This window comes from Cydia amplana, chromosome 10 (assembly GCF_948474715.1).
Source record: "Cydia amplana chromosome 10, ilCydAmpl1.1, whole genome shotgun sequence".
NCBI classification, from domain to species: Eukaryota; Metazoa; Arthropoda; class Insecta; order Lepidoptera; family Tortricidae; genus Cydia; species Cydia amplana.
In genome coordinates, this window is record NC_086078.1 from 1,222,376 (window position 1) to 1,242,984 (window position 20,609).

Genomic DNA, 20,609 nt, shown 5'->3' on the forward strand with positions numbered 1-20,609 from the left:
ATACAACACATAATACAACTACTATAATAAGCGTTGTTAAGTAGTGTAATCATTCAATATCATGAACTGTCCTTTCTACTAACCTAACTAGTAACCACGTTTAGTAGCATTGCATGAACCATAAGGAATATGGGATAAGTGCAGAACGAATATTATTTATTATTACTAAGTAGAACCTTCTTGCTCTACTGGGACATTCTGTCAGAAGGTCGCTTTTAGCAACGCAACAATATTTTTGTTGATTTCTTAAGCGACCTTCCGGTAGAACGCAAAATTAAAATTTTCAAAAATTCTGTTCACTCGGTTCTGATCAACAAAAAATGATTTATCATCGACCTAATTATCTAAGTCATGGTAAAGTTAATGAATTTTCAATCACTCTCTTTTATTAAAAGACAGTTGCCTTCTTATTGCAATTTGATATGAAAATACTAAAACATTGGCAAATGGAACTGTACTTGTCTCCATAACGCTGTCAAGCCACTAGTCACACCACCACTGTACATATGTCCAGCTCCAAGAGGAGAAGATCGCCGCTATCGAAGAGAAGCTGGAACTGTCCTCGCAGAAGTTGGCGCAGATGTCCTCGCTGCCCGAAATGGAGGAACAACTCAAGGCGCGCATGGAAGCGCTCAGCCAGGTTGGCATTGTGAGGGCACAGGCATTTATCATACATGTCTAGCTTTAGATGCTAACTAGCACAGTCTATAGATGCTGAGGGGCTACCGCGAAAACCGAATTTCGCAAATTGCGGGATGTTTCTCTTTTACTAAGGGCGTAATTAGAGTGACAGAGAAAAATGCCCGCAATTTGCGAAATTCTGTTTTCGCGGTAGCTCTGATAGCTCTCATCTAAGTTGGGAGACTACTTATCAGAATAAATCGTACTGGCGCATTCGGCACTATCCGTTAGCTTAAATAGCTTTTAATATAATAGATATCTAGCCTTATAGTCTGTTAGCTCTATCTATAGTAAGTTCGTTGCGAAACAAAGATACTAATTCCAAAAATATGTTTTAATTGCGCACTGGCGCAGTCGGTAGGTTTAGTAGGCGTCAACATTTTTATACTAGGTTCTGGCTCTAGATGCCAAACGTAACTCAGATATTGTGAAAAAAAAACAATTCTAGAATATTAGAACAGATAAAGTATAGCAACGTTACTACTTGTAGCAAAAATTTACTTACTGGCACAGTCAGTAGGTTCAGAAGATCCGAACTAATTGTGGTACATGAGCATGCAAATTATTATTTTATTACATGTGTCATCATAAGATGATGATTGATAATGGAATATAATCTACAGACATTCAATCGGGCCCATGTAGATGGATATATCCATTTATATATAAATAAATTCGAAAGCAATAATGATTGTGAGATTATGAAGAAAAAATACACATTGTGAAGAGGCGCTTGCGACGTATAGTGATAGTTTATTTTAGTGTGAGGTGAGCATGAAAAAACCGACACACGTTTATTCAAAAAGAAATCGTTAGAAAAGAGAAAGGTCTGCAACGATTTTGATAGCACGCGCAGTGCAAGTGTTGAAGTTTGACATTTAAAATAACACTTGCACTACGTGTGCTATCATAATCGTTGCGTTTTCTTGGTCTAACTCCTATCTTGACATTAAATCATCTCTTTTCTAACACAGATTAAACGTGTGCTTAGTTTTGTAGGAATCTAGATTCTAAATGGATAATACTGCCTGAGATTCGCAAAGGTGTTATAGATCTTATTGTTTTAATGTTTTAGTTGTTTCAGATTTTTGAACACAATAATTTTACCTATTTACTATTACTGAAAGCACCAGTCATGCTTTTCGCTTTTCACCGTCATTTCTCTACTCGTAGTCCCTTTCATTAGTTTCCTGTGTGATTTTCTAACTTCTTACAAACTTACAACAGCTTTTACTTGATTCGTAACTTTTTAACTTTGGTAACTTTTTAAGCGTATAAATGAATGAACCTATGACAAATTTTCTACTATGGTTCTGTTCAATCTTTTGTCAGTTTTTGTCGGAATACGTCCACAATTCAAAACATGGGACAAATAAAACTGTCAGAAAAGCGTTGATTGGTTGATACTCTAAATTCCATAAATCGTCAACCTTTTTCAATCATCTTTTTTTTTAACCCTCCAGGCCCAAGAGCGGCACGGGTCAGCCGAGGACCGCATCCAGCGGTTGGAAGCTAGCGTGGAAGAAAAGAACGCGGAGCTGATGAGGCTGAACCAACGGTTGAGGATGAACGAGGAGCATAACACGAGGCTCAGTGCTACCGTTGATAAGCTACTCTCTGAGTCTAATGATAGGTGGGTATGATGTCTAATAATTTTAGAGTTTCTTCGATATTTTTAAATCTCGCCAAAAAAACGAGAGTCAGAACTATCTGATTCCTATCATCTTCCTCGCGTTGTCCCGGTTCTTGGGAGCCTGGGGTCCGCTTGGCAACTAATCCCAGAAATTGGCATGAGCGCTAGTTTTTACGAAAGCGACTCCCATCTGACCTTCCAACACAGAGGGTAAACTAGGCCTTATTGGGATTTGTCCGGTTTCCCCAAGATGTTTTCCTTCATCGAAAAGCGACTGGTAAATATCAAATGATATTTCGTACATAAGTTCCGAAAAACTCATTGGTACGAGCCGGGGTTTGAACCCGCGACCTCCGGAATACAAGTCTTACGTTATTTCCGCTAGGCCACCAGCGCTTCCTTATCTGTTTATATTATGTTTAATATTGTCGAAGCCTGTTGCGGATATCATCATTGGTTTGGTTGGGACGAAGCATGTTGCGGATTTGTATTTGTGGCCACCTGACGAAGCCTGCGTTGTGGATATCCTAACTAAAAATTTGATCTTTTGAATTTGATCATATTAATGTTAGTGTTGGACACTATCTAAATAACCTCAGATTTGCTGACGACATCATTATCTTCTCAAAAACTGCCTTTGAACTGGAAGAAATGATTAATGACTTATGCACTGTAAGCAGCGAGGTCGGCTTAGAACTAAACAGGTCAAAAACAAAGGTTATGACTAACAGCATACCAACTCCCATCAAATTAGGAAACACTACCACCTTAGACTACGTAACAAACTACATATATCTAGGAAAACAAATATCATTAAGTAAGACCAGACATATCGAGGAGATAAATAGAATATAAACATATCGTGGAACAAATTCTGGAGCAATAAAGAAGTGCTTAAATCAAACCTTCCTATCAACCTTAAAAAGAAAGTTCTCGATACCTGCATTCTACCTTGCCTTTCGTACGCTAGCCAGACATGGATATTCAACCAATGCACAAGGAAGAAAATACAAACATGCCAAAGATCAATGGAACGGAGTATTCTAAAGCTAAAACGACTAGATAAGAAACGAAACACTGATATAAGAAAAATCACAAAGTTGCAGGATGCTCTACAACACTGCAAGAGGCAAAAATGGAAGTGGGCAGGTCATGTGGCTCGCATGCAGGAGGACAGATGGACAAAACGAGTCACGACCTGGAAAGGACCGCCTGGCAAAAGACAACAAGGGAAACCTGTGGAAAGATGGATAGATGAAATAAAGAAAATAACAGGCAATAACTGGATGACCACGGCAAACAACAGAACTACATGGAGACAAATGGAGGAGGCCTTCACTCGCTGAGAGGTCCTTGATAATCCCTACACGTTTAATTTGCATGTAATTTTTATTTATGTTAACCTATATTATTAAGGAATTAAAAGGCTAAAATAAATAAATAAATAAATGTTAGTGTTAATTTATTTTTTATGTATATTAGTTTCTGCATAATGTCGATAATAAATTAAATATCTTGTCTTTTAGGTTACAAGTGCACCTCAAAGAGCGGATGCACGCGCTGGACGAGAAAAACGGTCTGACGCAAGAGTTGGAGAAGACGAGGAAGTACGCCGAGGAACTGGTGGCCGAGAAGCAGGACATACTCAAGGAGTTGGCCAAGTGGCGCATGGAGACTGAACAGGTAATTGCATAAATTTAAAATTTGAAAAATTACTGTTTTGGGTGAGACTTGAACTCACGGCCTCTGGAGTACTCCAGCGCTCTGCCATCTTAGTGATCTGAGCCACCAAGACCTCATCCATAGCCAGCAAATCTTTCCACCATATCAAGAGTTAGTCTCACCCAAGACAGTAATTTTTCCACTTTTATTCTAAGCTTATAACATCGGTTGCAGACGTTTCTGCTTGTTAAAAATTAAATTAGGTAATTGCGTATTTACAATGCATATGCTCACTCAATTGTTTCGTTATATGAATCCACATAGGCACAAAAATACCCCCTTTATAGTTTACATCTCGTTTATAATTTTGCTATATGACTGAAAAATTAACTAAATAAGAATCCCTGAATGAGGAATATGGTTAGTAATACTAACTTAGTATGTCAATTATTGGAATTTATGGACAAAAATCCACACATATTACATAGGCAAAGAATTTAGTTGCGCTTATAAACTGCAAAGCGTACGAAAGAATATTAAGTTGGTTTACAACTAAAATAATTTTTAAGATAATAACAATCTTTGTCAATTAGTTCAAACATGAATTATGATGTTGTTTACAGCTGAAACGACAAATGCTGCAACAAGAGATAGCGTTTAATATTCAGCAAACTGATGCCCTCACGAGGTCGCTCTCGCCGGGCGCCCCTCCGCAACCGCCACCACAAGCTATCTTCCAAACTAAGGTATCAAACTATTTCAATTATTAGTCACTAAATATACGATTTAAACTAACACTATTTTCTCTTATAATTATATAACTAACACGGGACTTAATTGCGTAAGCTTACGTTTATTTATGACCTGACGTTTCGAACGTGACGTTACGTTCGTAGTCACAGGCAGGCAAGCAGGAAAGCGTGGGTTTAGTCACTAAATTATCATCATCACCGTCATCCTTTCTTTGCTGATTTCGACCACGATGACAGCGACCGAACGTCCGTGATTGTTAAGCCATTTAGGGTTCTAGCTAAATTAGACATTCAATAGAAGTGTTTAACAACCAATTTAGCTAGGACCCTACATGGATCAACATGAGTCGTTCATGACCACATTGACAACATACGCGTATGTTCGCTTCCGTATATACGGTCAAGGAACGAAACCGGTAACCTATTCCATACAGTTTAACCGGTTTGTGAGTTGAATTTGGTTTATGTCATTGTATTTTTTTCTTAATCGTTTGCTTCATAGATTGATGATGACGAAGTGGTTTGATTTGTTTTATAGATTATGACAAACAAATGTAATAACAAAAATATTTCCAAAAAATAATGAAAACCGGTTCCGAACCGTACTTTTCAATTAGTACCTACTAGTTGTGTTGTTAATTCTCGAGTTAGGAAACACTGTATGTACTTACACGTTTGGATTATTAACGATGAATATGACGGTGCACTACACCCGAAGCAAGTGGAGCAACCAAAAAAGCTATATTTAATTATCGTTTATATACTCAATACTTAATATCTTTATTGCAAATAAGGAAGAGTCCATGCAGTAGTGCAGCGGTCGGCAACCGCCCGTGAACCCGTCACTTGCGGCCCGCGTGCCTCCCTGGCTATTTTGTATGTAATATTGACAAACGACAACGTCTGATAAAGTCATAAATATGAACAAAGTACGGCCCGCGTCAACTTCGATAACTACTATGTGGCCCTTGGCTGCTAAAAGGTTGTCGATCGCTGCAGTAGTGGATACACGGTATCATATACATATACCTAACATATTTTTGAATTATTTTGTCTACAGTTGGATGGGTCGTGGGAGAAGCTACAACAAGCTCACGTACTAGCCAATGTTCAACAGGGCTTCGATGTCTCCAGCGACGCGGAGGTAAACACATTGTATATCAACTATACACATAACATTGTAACAAATAGACAAGCATTTATCCTACCTCGCATAATTCTATTGTTTGCCGTATTTATGTGCAAAAAAAATCTAAATTTAATGGGTTTCCAAATGTCATAGGTAATAGTTAAATGCCTGGAAAGGCAGAACGGCTCTCATATAGCCACCTACATATTGTACAGTTTTGTTATTGTACAGTTCGACATTTTTGCGTATAACAATACGCGATTATATTTTGTCGATTACGAATTACGCTATTTTTGACACGTGTTACTTGGTTACAGTTAAACTGTTGTAAAAATAAAATAAATTAATCAAAAACTAGTCTGTCTGTATATTTTAATAAGTTTTTTTACAGAACGACGAATCAGACGGCGGTGTAGAAGGCGGGCACACGGACGCAGCAGCCCTCGCGCTGATGCTACAAGAGCAGCTCGATGCCATCAACACAGAGATCCGGCTCATTCAAGAGGAGAAACAGAGCACAGAGGCCAGGGCCGAGGAGCTGGAGTCCCGGGTCAGTAGAGGCAGAGAACAAAAGAATATTTTGGTTCTTAGGAGACACAATTGAGTTGTTCGTATTTGTCATGCTACTTCTGTCAACCTCAGTACTTTTTGTACCGAGAGTGATTGTAATAGCAAGTCAAGTTCGTACGTTTCCCAGAAAAATCGATGAAAAATAATTATGCACTATATCGGTAGCTTTGTACCGCCACCACGTTACATAAGTGCTCCAGTATCATGATTTCCACCAAATATATTCCAATGTGGCTGATATTCAGAGCAACTACATATTTGCGGTGATAATCGAAATGGGACCTGTGAGTCTAAGCGATTTTATATACAAATCCAGAAAACTGTTCTTACGCTCCTGTTCTTCATCACACTTGCGAAGAACAAAATTAAGTTTTCTAATCATACATATACTCTGGCACAGCTACTTTGTCAGTAGAATAAGGCGGCAAATTTAAAAAAATATAGGCTCGAAGGGTTGATCTCCCATAGCAAATTTGAATTTCGCGCCTTTTTCTACCGATGGGTATGTTTGGGTATAGTTTAAAATGGTTCGAGTTAGTATGTGTCAAGTAACATTGGTGGTCGTTAGCAGGTGGGCAGCTACGAGCACATGAACGTGGTGTCGCGACGCGGGGACTCGCCCCCCCTCGCCGCTTCACCGTCGCGGCCGCATCTCGCGCCCATACACAAATATCATACGGTAAGCAATGATATTATATAACCATAGATAGGTTATACTCATACTTGAGGAGCACAAAAAATACTTCCATATTTATTTCTGTGCCTACGAAGAAATCTGTTATTTTTGATTAATTTTCTCATTCCATCCAATTTAGTCACACTCGTTGTTAAACATAAGGTCGTCTCTTTCTCTTTCGGTGTGCGGGAGCTCGTTAGCACGTGCACATTTCTCGCTTGTCCAGCCGCGTCTAAAGGCAACTTGTCCAATTTGTCACAAGTTAAGCGCTTCAATTTTGGAACGCCTATAACCTATCTTGAGTTATAAATCATTGACGGTAAGTTACGCTTCAGTTCGAGGGTAGGAACCGGTAAACTTTTACGAATTAACCGGTTCCTTGTTTAGGTTAATCATGGTTTACTAGAAAGGTAGAAAAAAGTGCTTAAATTATTTATGTAAAACAAATCTTAAAATAAAATGAATGAAATTTAAAATACTCAAGGAAATATTCCAATAATAATAAGATAAGACCCGGTTCTGACCCTTATTTAATATAAATACTTGCTCTAATAAATGAATAAAGATTGTTCAATAATTATTTAACTATTATTACAGTAAGACATATTATTACATAATGTAGGTATGTACGTGTATTGTCTATTACCATATCTTATTAATGATTCCGTATTGTCTTTCACAAAATCATCCCATGTTAGTGATGCTTTTTGTACCACTTATTCTCATACATACATATTTATTGTTATATAAGTAAGTACCTGAGTTAAAGTTCCTAAATTTATAAAACAGATTATTTCAATCAGATAATTAAAATGGATGACAGGTGACATGGATAATTAAGTAAACTGTATTTATCCACGACATGCGTCGTGATGTAGTGTCATCGAGAAAAACTGATTGAAACAACTCGATGTTGATGTGTATGATGATTTTTAATAATCTATAGATGTTTTAAAACCTATGGATTATATAATCGACGGTAACACCAACTTACATAATTTAGTAGTACATTAACCCTTTATAGGACACAATAAAAAAAACAGATATTTTAATGAAAATATTACTAACCTAGAAGATCTTTTTGTATTTTTTCCATAAGCAGTATTTTTAGGACTTTAAAGGACATAAGGTGGTATGAGGCTTGAATTAAGGATTTCTTATAATCTGGTCCGTTAAGGGGTTAAGTTGTACGTTTGTTCAATAACGGTGTATAAACGTAGGCGCCGGCGTCGATGTCCCCCGCGCACGCGCACTACCGCCCCCCGCCGTCATCCGAGAGCCTGCCGTCCAGCCAGGTCTGTCGCCGCTTGCAACGCTACTTTTGTGATTTTGAACATATTAAAAGACGCAATGTTAAAAAGTGTATTACTGCTAAATGAAGCTTGACTTAAGGAATAATCTTTAAAATAATTACATTGATTCATAAATGTCGCAGCTCAGAGGTAACATAAAAATAAAACAGTCACAATCGATCCTCAGTCACCGCGAAAGGCTATCAGTGGTCAACTGTGACGTTTTCAACCAAAAAGTACTACATTGTCGGTTATTGATAAGGTTGATTTCAAATTGAAGCTCCTTTATGGAAATAGCACCTTTTTGACAACCGACAATAAGTGTGCTCTTTTGGTTGAGAATGGTACATACTATTAAATTTTAGTTAATAATTAATATTGAATCTTTATTTGGTAAAATTAGCTAAAAAGAATCGGACCGCCTAGTAAAGGTATATCGGTTGTAAGAATTACGAGTTCACTGTGTAAAATAATCGGACGCTGGCCAAAATAACCGGTTGCAATGAATAAACCGGTTTCTGACAAGATTCAATTGTGACAAATGTTAGTTAAGTTGAATCGAAGTTTCCAAATAAATTAAGTTTTATCACACTTAGCTCCGTTGCGTCTTTTTATTGGTTGACTTGTCAGTTGCAGTGCACCTTCACGAAAACAGCTTCAACAACAATTATATGCGTCCATGTTGGCTGAGTGAACACCAAATGTATTTAGAATTAGCTTTAATATGCAACATAGCTTGTAAATTTATGTCAAATTAGTCAAATACATATTTATGGATTAGCTTAGTTATCTTATAAATGACATGTTTTTGCGAGTAAGCCTATAACTATACTTATCACTTGCCAATTGCTCTAGATCCATGTACAGTGAGCTGTAATTACATGAATTGATTATGAATGAATTATTAATAATGTGGCCATGAAATTTGCGGCTAGGTGTACGTAGATCTGCAGCGAATGAAACATAGAATTTACCTTCAATATGAATTTTTAATCATAAGCATTTTATTATAGCATATGTAGCAAAATAAATATACTGGGTCAACCAAATCTTGTCAGTAAATAGGAACAAAAAAAACTATACTCATCCTTTTCTTTTGGGTGCTAGTACTAGTGTAAGACAAAGATAGTATGATTCTCTCTGTCTATGTTTGAAATCAAACAGACCTTTGACACACTATATTCTTACGATTTCAATTTAACCCTTAAATGCATTATTATGTAGATCTACATCGTATATTTTGATAGCCCGTGGCTCAATATGCATATATTATTTTTTAATTACTATAACTTTTCTTTATTTTTCCCACAATCTATGCAATATTACCCATCTATTTCAATTTATTAGGAAATTATACAAAACATCATGCATTTAAGGGTTAAGTATCAGTTTTGGTCTCCTACATCCATCATTGATCGACTGAAATATTCATTTATGTGTAGAATATCATATTTTACCATTTATTGTGCTATCCCATGTTTAAATACTATATTACTTATATATATGATGATAAATCTGTAAACTTTAAACTAGTGTCCGACCGAAACATGTTTTTTTGCCGAAACCGAAACCGAAACCGAATGTTCGGCTTTGGCTCTAGTTTCGGCCGAAACCGAAACCGAAACCGAAACTTTTGTAGACTTGTTAAAATCGTTGAAAAAATGTCATAAAACCGCTTTTACACACATATTATGGGCCTGTCAAGACCCAATGTCCTTGAAATTGATGTTACTTCAGCAGTTTTTATGAAAATTACTAGAGTTAGACCAAGATAATTCTGCAACGATTTTGATAACACACGCAGTGCAAGTGTTATTTTAAGCGTCAAAACTTCTATGAAATTATGACGTATAAATAACATTTGCACTAGTTGCACTGCGTATGCTACAAAAATCATTGCAGAATTTTCTTGGTCTAACTCTATTCATTCACTAAATATAGGGTCAACCAAAAACGCGAGCGCAGCGAGCGCGAAATTTTTCGTTAACAATATCGCAAGGCCGGGTACCGATCTTCACCTGCCCCACGCGCCGCGAACCACGTTCGACGTGTTGCCTCTTTGTCGCACTTGTAAATACGAACGTAAGTGTGACAGGGAGGTAACACGTCGAACGTGGTTCGTGGTAGGCCCGCTGATACTTGGCCAACGCCTGAAGATTGAAATTAAAAACGCAAACTTATTTCCCTGTACTGAACAACAGAACATGCTGTATGCAGAATTAACTGTAGGGGGCCCCAAAACCTTGCACTGCCTGGGGACCCCGACATACTTAATCCGACCCTGCTTAAAATCACCATTAAACGGTTCTAATGTCTTAATTTTTTTGACTTATGTATCTGAAATTTAAATCACAATGTGTAAACATTTATACCTAAACCGCTAACGAGTAATACCTACTACACAAATAATCCACATTTATTTTTATTACAATAGTTTTCTTATTATGTATTTCCTTAAGCGCTGGTGGCCTAGCGATAAGAGCGTGCGACTTTCAATCCGAAGGTACAAACCCCGTCTCGTACCAATGAGGTTCCCCAACTTTTGGTCTTTGTCCGAAGTGCCATTTCGTAAGTTTCGGCCCGGCCGAAAGGTTCGGCCGTTTTTTGGCCGAAACCGAAACTACAGCCGAAACATGATTTTTTGGCCGAAACTGGCCGAAACCGAAACCGAAACCGAACCTTCGGTCGGACACTACTTTAAACCTAATATCGCTTAGTTTTGTATACCTACTCTAAAATTAAAATAAACGCTTTGCAAACGGCACAGCACTGCTTTGAAAAGTAGTTAGGCGAAGCTTTTATATGTTATATATAAAAACAATAACTAGTGTTTATTTAAATCAACACAAAACAACCGACTTCAAAACCTTCGAGTCATCTGATGATTTATGTTTTGAAATCGGTTGTTATAATATAAAATCAGATGTATTTAACATTATTGTATTCCTAGACCGTCAACAAACATGTGTAGTATCATATTTAATATTAAACTTATTCGTATAATCCCTAATAATATAAATTGTAGTGTGCGATGAGATACCGATGATATATAACGAGAGCATATTTGAATATTCCTTAATTAATATATTCTCCGCATGTAACCTCCATATATATATCCATATATATATATATATATATGTATATGTGTCTTCATATTTCTTCCTTCTACTTATGTCTGTAATCTCTTTCCAGTTCCACTTTAAAACATTAGTACTGTTAGTATTCATCCTGTATTAGCCATGTAAACATACATATGTTAGTATTATTTAGTTAACACGACATATCCCAGCCCCTTTTTATTCGCATTCTTTCTTGTGATGAAAACCCATCGGTAACATAGTGCTTTTAATCATAACTCTTTGCCCATCCCACCGACTACTGCTCAGGAAGTAATTCGTCAATGTTTTTCACGTTTTATTGCGACAATTTATCTTAAGGTTGCTATGGTAACCATAGAAATGAAACTACATCAGATCGCACTGAAAACTAACTTTTTAACTAATGTTAGAAATACCTCTGCTGTTCATTTATATTTTTCACATTTGCTCGACAGTTTGTCTTGTGGTTGCATAGATAGGTAGATCTCATCTTGAAATTAATCTGTAATACTTTTATAAGAATTCTGTAGAACACTTTACAACCATCGCAACGTGCAATAATAACACGTTCAACAGTTACAGTTGTGCGAGGACGGCGTTGCGGCAGAAGGCGCCGAGTCGCCGCTGACGGCGCGCTCGCTGCGGCTCGAGCGGGCGGCGCGCGCGCTGCACGCCGAGCGGGATCGACTGAGGACGCATTATCCCGCGCCGTATGACTCGTGAGTACTGTCGGTTAGGTAGTGGATATCTATAAGAAATACGGTTACAATTATAAAAATAATAGATCAGTAAAGTGTCTCCGTAAGTTAACATTCGACTAGCCCGTCTAAATTAGGTACACAGATTGACATAACAATAATATTGTAATTTGTTGTACTTTACATATGTTTTCGCCCTAGAAATTGTGTTGTTTGTACATATGTACTTAAAGATTGTAAAAGTAATCAAATGACTCAACTTACTTAAATTTGTTGGCGATCAGATTTTTCCTTTGTTTGATACAAAGTGTGTGTACCTATTTCTTTTTATCGCTTCTTTTACTATATTTACTAACTGAAACTCCGTATTCATAACATGTTTTATCTCGCACGCCGCCAGGACTTCAATAATGTCAGGATCTATGACGCGCATCCCAATACACAGGTGCACCCTCGTTCCCAAACCGACCCGACCGATTCAGACCCGACTAAATCTGGTCCGACCGAGTCTGGCCCGACCGAGTCGGTCCGACAGTCAGCTCGCTAGCGCCCTCTGCGACTGTCCGGACACACTGTTTAGTTACGTGCCGCATAAAATATGTGTCAAATCGAATGTTTACAGAATATTGGATAATTATTTATTTCATCATCCCAGTCTAGTAAAATCTGCGAGTTATATTTAATATGTCAATGCTTTCGACGAATAGCGCCAATTAAAATATTATTATAGAAGTAACCGGTTAACCGGTTATTTCACTAAACCGGTTAATTATTTTATCTTTTGGTTTAAAAAATAATAATACAATGATTAATTACTGGCCGGGCTTGAATTATCGGGCTTAGAAAGTTCTTAAAAAACATATTTTTGTGTAAGTTAAATAACATGGAAGTTAAATAAAATGGAATTACTAAGAAGTCTAATTATTTCCGCCAATCAACACTAAAAAGAGCACCAACGAATGGGTATGTTAATGGATTAAGTGTGACCCCTTCCTGCTGTAGAGGCTATTGGTACCTTAGTGATTCCATTTTGATGTCGTAGGCCAGAAACATTTATACCTAAAGAAGAAAAGAAAACTTGTTAATATTAGTTGCCTGCGCGCCGCGGGAGCGCGGCGCGCAGGCAACTAATATTGACAATAAAATTATTTAAAATATAATATAATATGTGTGGCCACAAAACTATATATGTTAGTTTGGTTATTAATATCAGATTTAAACATTTAGAGCTAGGTCACATAATTTATATTATTACGAACATCAGGTTTATGCGTCGTTGGACTAAAAGTAAATATGGCGATGTATAAAAATGTCTACTTGCATAAGTTCGTGCGTATATAATTTCGACGAAGTATAAAAATGTGCATCTGTATATTAGACCAAATACAAATATGTTGCGGCACTAGACTAAAAGTAAATATGGCGATGTATAAAAATGTCTACTTGCATAAGTTCGTGCGTATATAATTTCGACGAAGTATAAAAATGTGCATCTGTATATTAGACCAAATATAAATATGTTGCGACACTAAAAGTAAATATGGCAATGTATTTTAAAATTACTCTTTGTTATATTTATTATGAGAAATGAAAATGTATGCATGTAAAATTTATTAAGGAATAAATGGCTAAATAATAACAATAATCGCTTTCTCAAGAAGGTCGTCTGTTGTATTTTGAAGATAATTAATAAATATATTTTCAAATGTTCTCAGTTTTTTTTAATAATTTATAGATAAAAGTTTGTCTGTTTAGAATTCAGCTTGTTTGTTGATCGCTTATCTATTAGCTTGTTCATATTTATTGAATATTATTCGTTTTAATTTAAGAACTAGATGTTACGAGGGGATGAATTTGTTCCGTATATGTATTATTATAATCCTGGACCTATGTAAAGAAAGTAGTCATTTTAATATTCCGACTTGATAAGACTTAGACATTTGTATACTTTGAAAGTAGTCATTTTTATATTCCGACTTGATAAGACTTAGACATTTGTATACTTTGAAAGTAGTCATTTTTATATTCCGACTTGATAAGACTTAAACATTTTGAAGTATTGGCTTTCTAATACTCGGACCAATTTTTATTTTATATCTAGACATTTTTATACATCGCCATATTTACTTTTAGTCCAACGACGCATAAACCCGAACAATTTATGATGTGGTTGTATTTAAAACTACTGGATAGTTTACCCATTTACGATTATTTATTTCAATAACAATACTAAATACCAGTAGTCATTGTAAGATGGCGCTAGCGAGCTCGCATCTATGCTAATGCATATAATCATATAAATTATAAAAAAAAAATCATCAGCATTGGCCTATGACGTCTATATCAGTCGATTCATTGTCAGAGTTAATAAAACTTATATTCGATACTTCTCAAGTTGACTGTACAAACTAATTCGGGATAAGGTAAAGCTCGAGAACAACTTTTGTGACCAGTAACTGTAAAAACAAAATTGTTTATGCCTTAAGGCGTGTCCTAATCCAGCGCTTTAGATTTAGAGCATTCACTGCATATTCGTTAGGTCTAGACGTATTTTCATTCCAAACTTATACTTTTCCCGGTATTCTCCACCCTACACAGTCACGACACCAAATTAGTAAATTCCTTTTATATTTCCAGGCCACTAAATGTCAGTGTTCCCAGCAGCTCGAGTCAAGAGTCCCTCGGCGGCCTCACGGCGTGGGGCGGGGCCTCGCCCGGCCTCCCTCGAGGGGTTGCGGCCGCGGCCTCGGCTGTTTCAATAGCCTCGATGCATCAGCAGAAGAAACGGGGTATCAAGAGCTCGTTGGGGAGGTTCTTTAGCAAAAAAGAGAAGGCTGGGATGCCGGTAAGTTTTGCTATTTGTTCTCGTCTTTACTTAAAGTCAAGAGTTCATGAGCATATCTTAGTCGTATTCTAAGCTTCCTTATAAGAAACAGGACATGAAGTGAGTAAAGGCCGGTACCGGAACCGGTAACCTTTTCATACAATTAAACCGGTTTTTAATTTAGGGTGATTATTCGTTACGAACCTAATAAAGCTTATGTAGCTTTAAATTGTACAGTCTCCATCAGATATATCGGAGCGGCCAAGGTGCTCACAAATATCTGAGAACGTCTTTATTGTCAAGGCGTTAGAGTGCGTGTTCAGATATATTTGAGCACCTCGGCCGATATATCTGATGGTGACCGTACGAGTAGACTCTCTGCTACACCCTTCAGGATTACAATAAGCCAAACCTAACTTGGCACTTTTTAAACTATTATGATTACCAAACTTTACGTATTCCCAGGGTCGCACACTGGTCGGAATTGCTTGAATTCGGTCGGATTCCTTCGGCCAAAACTTGTCCTTATCTTTTTAAAACGCGTTAAAGAAGTTAACCCGGCCACTGCATTTGCCTGAGATTGTTAAATAAACTAAGCTTTCTTTTTCTTCTTATAGATGCAGCAAGGCGGACAACAGCGATCGCTGTCGTCCGCGTCTTCGTTAGGACTATCTTCGTTAGCCGACGATGCGCCGGAGGCAGCTCCCGCGCCTCTAGTACAAGACTACGCTCGCAATAAGAGCAAGTAAGTATAGTCTCAGATTGTATGAGAGCGACACCATTGGGTAAATAACTTCACCTTATAAAATGCGACAATCATTTATCCTTCGTACATGCCCTTGTTAAAAATTTGCTACTGAATTGATAACTGAATGAATTTATCTCCAAAATAAAATGTCGCAATTAGATTCTAAAAGAATATTCTCGTTTTCGCAGAGACCGCGACTACCGACACGAACTACTAGGCGAAGCTATGCGCGCAGGCACGCCCTTCGCGCTATGGAACGGGCCTACCGTGGTCGCGTGGCTCGAGCTATGGGTGGGCATGCCGGCCTGGTATGTGGCCGCGTGCCGAGCTAATGTGAAGAGCGGAGCCATCATGTCGGCTCTGTCTGATCAGGAGATACAAAGAGAAATTGGTAAGCCAAAAAAACCATCACAGCATCTTACATACTGTATTGTTATGGTTATTAAATGAAATTGTTGCATTATTTTAACCACATTAAGTATTTTGAAATATAATAAATATAACATTTCAAAATACTTTTCATTTCTTAACATTTTTTATTTCATTTTCTAAGAACACTGTTATATTGTGATTTCAGGCATCAGTAACCCCCTACACCGGCTCAAGCTACGGCTAGCGATCCAAGAGATGGTGTCCCTCACATCCCCGTCCGCGCCGAGAGGGACGGCATGTGCGGCCCTCGCCTTTGGAGATATGAACCATGAATGGATCGGCAACGTCTGGCTGCCGTCATTAGGTAAACCGGTTTTGGGGTTTTGAAATTTTACGCTGATAAACCGGTTCAGAACCATACAAACCGGTAATAATCATATTCACAATAAACCCGTCGAAGAAAAGTTGTAAGTGGTGTAACCCTCTTTTTTGCCTGACCGTCTCATTTATAAGCCGTTTTTCCCCTCGCCCTGACTTTTTTTACAGTCGTCGTCAACTCGTCACCCTGACTATTTACAGTCCAACAGTCCAAATAGTTATTTGACCCTATTTGAAATTAAATTTTGCAAGATGTAGGGAGTGCTCCCGGTACTGGTTTTCTATACAAACACAGTACCGGAACCGGGAATTCCCGCTTCTCGTCATACAAACTCAGTACCGGGAGCATTCCCTAGTATGATGGCGCAAAATAGGCTACATCGTTACATTCGTTGCCATAAGAATTCGAAATTAAGCTGAAATGTTGCGGATTATAGCGACTACGCGTCACATGTATTGGAGAACATAGCTCTCAATTTTGAAGCACTAAGAATGCTGAAGACGGTTTGCTCTGTTCATCGAGACAAAACCGTATAAGGGAATTATATTACTAAGCTATATAACTTGTGTTGCAGGATTACCTCAATACCGCACGACGTTCATGGAGTGTCTGGTGGACGCGAGGATGCTGGAACACCTCACCAAGCGGGATCTCCGCACACAGCTCAAGATGGTCGACAGCTTCCATAGGTAAACCCGATTTACTTATAATTATATAGCATAAACAATTTTATAGCAGTAGTGTAAAAATACTATATATAATCTTAGTTTCTGAAGATCAATCATGTTCTATTGACTGCGTATTACGCAATGCGTAATATAAACACTGTTTTAATTAATTTGTTGTTTCAATTTTTTTTTTCTTAAAAATACATCAACTAAAGTGTTTAAAGTGAAAATTTTACTTCTAGTCCATTTTGCTGACATATTCTTGCAAGGGCCATAACCGGTTTTTACTATTTTAAATTTGTGTTTTTGTATTTTTATATTTCTTTATTACCCATTAGCAAGGACCGGAAAACCCCTCTTTACGCTTAATCCTATCCATTCGGTAACCCAATCAATTCGGTTACCGTATCATTCGGTAACCCTATCATACTGTTACCTGATTGTAACGGTAAGCTTATTGAAACGGTAACCTTAACCTTTAACCGAGTTAATCTCAAAACCCCATCGCGTTAGGGTTTTTGTTAGGGGTTTTTAACCGGTTTTTATTCAGTTATGGTAACCTTTATTATCGGTTGCTTATTGGTTTGCTACATTCGTATTTAGTGATGTGCCGTCAGTCAAATACCTACTAAAAGAAAAATTTAATTTATTAATAGAACATTATTAGTTTATTTTGTTATTTTTGTATTTTTTTTTTTAATTTTGCTTATTTTAATGTTTTTGTTTATTTTAATGTTTTTGTTTATTTTACTTACTTTGTCTATTTTTTTATTTTGTTTATTTTACTTATTTCATTTATTTTATTTGTCATTAATTTTGTTAATTTTATTTATATAATTTATTTTGATTATTTTATTTATTTTGTTTATTTTTTTTTATTTTTTATTTTATGTATTTTATGTATTTGATTTACTTTATTTACGTTATTTACGTTATTTACTTTATTTACTTTATTTACTTTATTTACTTTATTTACTTTATTTACTTTATTTACTTTATTTACTTTATTTACTTTATTTACTTTATTTACTTTATTTACTTTATTTACTTTATTTACTTTATTTATTTTATGTATTTTATTTATTTTATTTATTTTATTTACTTTATTTACTTTATTTATTTTATTTATTTTATTTATTTTATTTATTTTATTTATTTTATTTATTTAATTTATTTAATTTATTTCATTTATTTATTTTATTTATTTTATTTATTTTATTTATTTTATTTTATTTATTTTATTTATTTTATTTATTTTATTTATTTTATTTATTTTATTTATTTTATTTATTTTATTTATTTTATTTATTTTATTTATTTTATTTATTTTATTTATTTTATTTATTTTATTTATTTTATTTATTTTATTTATTTTATTTATTTTATTTATTTTATTTTATTTATTTTATTTATCTTATTTATTTTATTTATTTTATTTATTTTGTTTATTTTTTAGGATAAAGTTCATTTATTTAACTTAAAAGGTAATAATAAAAAAAGTTACAACTAACTATGAAATTATGAATTAAAAATTTAAAACCTAAACTAAAATTAAAATAAACCTACTTAAAAACTAAACTAATACTTATAATATTATATAAAAACTAAAATGCAATACTAATAAAATAGATGTAAATAATATAATTTATTTGTTTTTTTTTTATTTATTTCATTTATTTTATTTGTTTTATCTATTTTATTTGTTTTATTTATTTTAGAAACTTACAAAATTAAAAGTAGTAGTATGTAACTACAAAAGTTAAATTAATTCAGAATAACATTCTAATTGAATAAAACGTTATTTAGTATAATCCTACATCTGGAATAAATATTCCGTTTTGTCTTTTTCATTTAAAATAAAAGTGTCATGATTTATTCACTTTCTATTTATTCTAAAATAACGAGTGCAAGAATTATTCTTATTCAAACCGATTGGAATAAGAATGAAATTTCTGTTTTTATTCTTATTCTTATTCAAGTTATTTTTTGCCCAACTCTGCTCTAGATTACTCTCGTGTTGTTGAAGGTGACTATTGAACAAAATCTGCAAAATATCTTTCATGTATGAAGTCAATTATTTGCACTTCCTAGTACCTAATAACATGAAGATAATAAATATACCTACACAGGCGAAGCAACATGCGTATTTAAATCGAAACGCTGCGCTCCGCTGGCACGCGCTACATACAACGCAAGTGCACCGAATGTTTAAAGGTCGTGGTATTTTCTATTGTATTAGGATATTTAGGATTAAGCAGAATGCGGTGAGAGTCATAGTGACAACAATAAAGCCTTATTATTGTACTACACTACAGTATTGTTATCAGTACTCTGCCGTGTCATGACTAATTGATGTAATTGTAGATACATGAGTTAGTGGTAACAAGGTTAAATGGCATTTATTTGGTCATATTATACGTCATATTATATGTAGTACAATGTATATAGATAGTAAAATGAATTTCACCCCTCTTTTCAATGGTTGGATTGATTTGAATTTTTTGAAGCCTTCGAAACGGTGATGATAATTTTATAATGAAGCTACATAGAAAGTAAACTGCGAAATTATAATTATGATGGTTCAATGTATATTTCTTTGCGTATTAAGTATGTATTTTGTTTATTATTCCTACCAGCCTTGAGGTCTTACGTATGCTATCTCTTTCACACCTACGGAAAGTGAATGAGATAGTAAATTACTGCAGGTAAGAAAAGAGTCCTACGCTTATCACTATAATTAAATAGATTTGCAGAAAGTTGCAGGCGTGTTTGCACTTGAGACCGTCATTTATTACTCATTGGCAATAACAATAGGATTAAGTCGTGGCGTGGTGAATTCTTTGTCAGCATTTGCTAAACACGTGCGGCAAGCGTTGTGTCAAACGATATACCTGTTAATTTCCGTCTAAATAATAAATGCAAATTTTAAATATCAGAAGAGCTTTTAAAAACACCATAAGTCTTGGTAGTAACTCGGATACTGAAACCACATATTATAGTTCGTTTTTTTTTAGCATTAGAAATAAGGTAAACAATCTTGATGTCTCTTTTAATTGAAAAGCACATTTTAAAAATAAGTTACGGTAAATATGTAACAATTATGAATCTAATACGATCTTTTATAGTCTTCTGCTTTCATAAGTAATAGTTATGGTTTTTAAAAAGTGTTTTTCAATTAAAAGACATGTCAAAATCGCTTACCTTCTTTCAAGTTCTTTCTAATGCTAAAAAAAACGAATTATAAACATAATTCGAAAACAGAAAAAAATCATGAGTATTTTCCCCATTTGTTCCTGCCCAACGTGATCGCCGCGATACATGAGGCGGGGACATATGGGAATGATTTAAATGAAGCGCCTATTCCCATCTGTGCCCGGCGGGGAGAAATAGGAATACACCATATCAAGCCATTCCTTATCCTACCTTT

At 35.5% G+C, this 20,609-nt stretch overlaps 1 protein-coding gene across 1 annotated transcript in view; it reads left to right on the plus strand.

The window, feature by feature from the left end:
* The window catches only part of LOC134651474 (liprin-alpha-1), a 215,324-nt gene that overhangs the window by 190,658 nt on the left and 4,057 nt on the right, over positions 1 to 20,609 (plus strand). Inside the window, exons 9-23 of the mRNA XM_063506585.1 lie at positions 515 to 649; positions 2,145 to 2,314; positions 3,841 to 3,997; positions 4,600 to 4,722; positions 5,789 to 5,872; positions 6,249 to 6,407; positions 6,996 to 7,106; positions 8,324 to 8,412; positions 11,270 to 11,285; positions 12,070 to 12,212; positions 14,856 to 15,036; positions 15,633 to 15,760; positions 15,952 to 16,154; positions 16,341 to 16,499; positions 17,089 to 17,203. Coding sequence (XP_063362655.1) covers positions 515 to 649; positions 2,145 to 2,314; positions 3,841 to 3,997; positions 4,600 to 4,722; positions 5,789 to 5,872; positions 6,249 to 6,407; positions 6,996 to 7,106; positions 8,324 to 8,412; positions 11,270 to 11,285; positions 12,070 to 12,212; positions 14,856 to 15,036; positions 15,633 to 15,760; positions 15,952 to 16,154; positions 16,341 to 16,499; positions 17,089 to 17,203 — 1,973 coding nt within the window. The remainder of the gene's footprint in view (positions 1 to 514; positions 650 to 2,144; positions 2,315 to 3,840; positions 3,998 to 4,599; positions 4,723 to 5,788; positions 5,873 to 6,248; positions 6,408 to 6,995; positions 7,107 to 8,323; positions 8,413 to 11,269; positions 11,286 to 12,069; positions 12,213 to 14,855; positions 15,037 to 15,632; positions 15,761 to 15,951; positions 16,155 to 16,340; positions 16,500 to 17,088; positions 17,204 to 20,609) is intronic.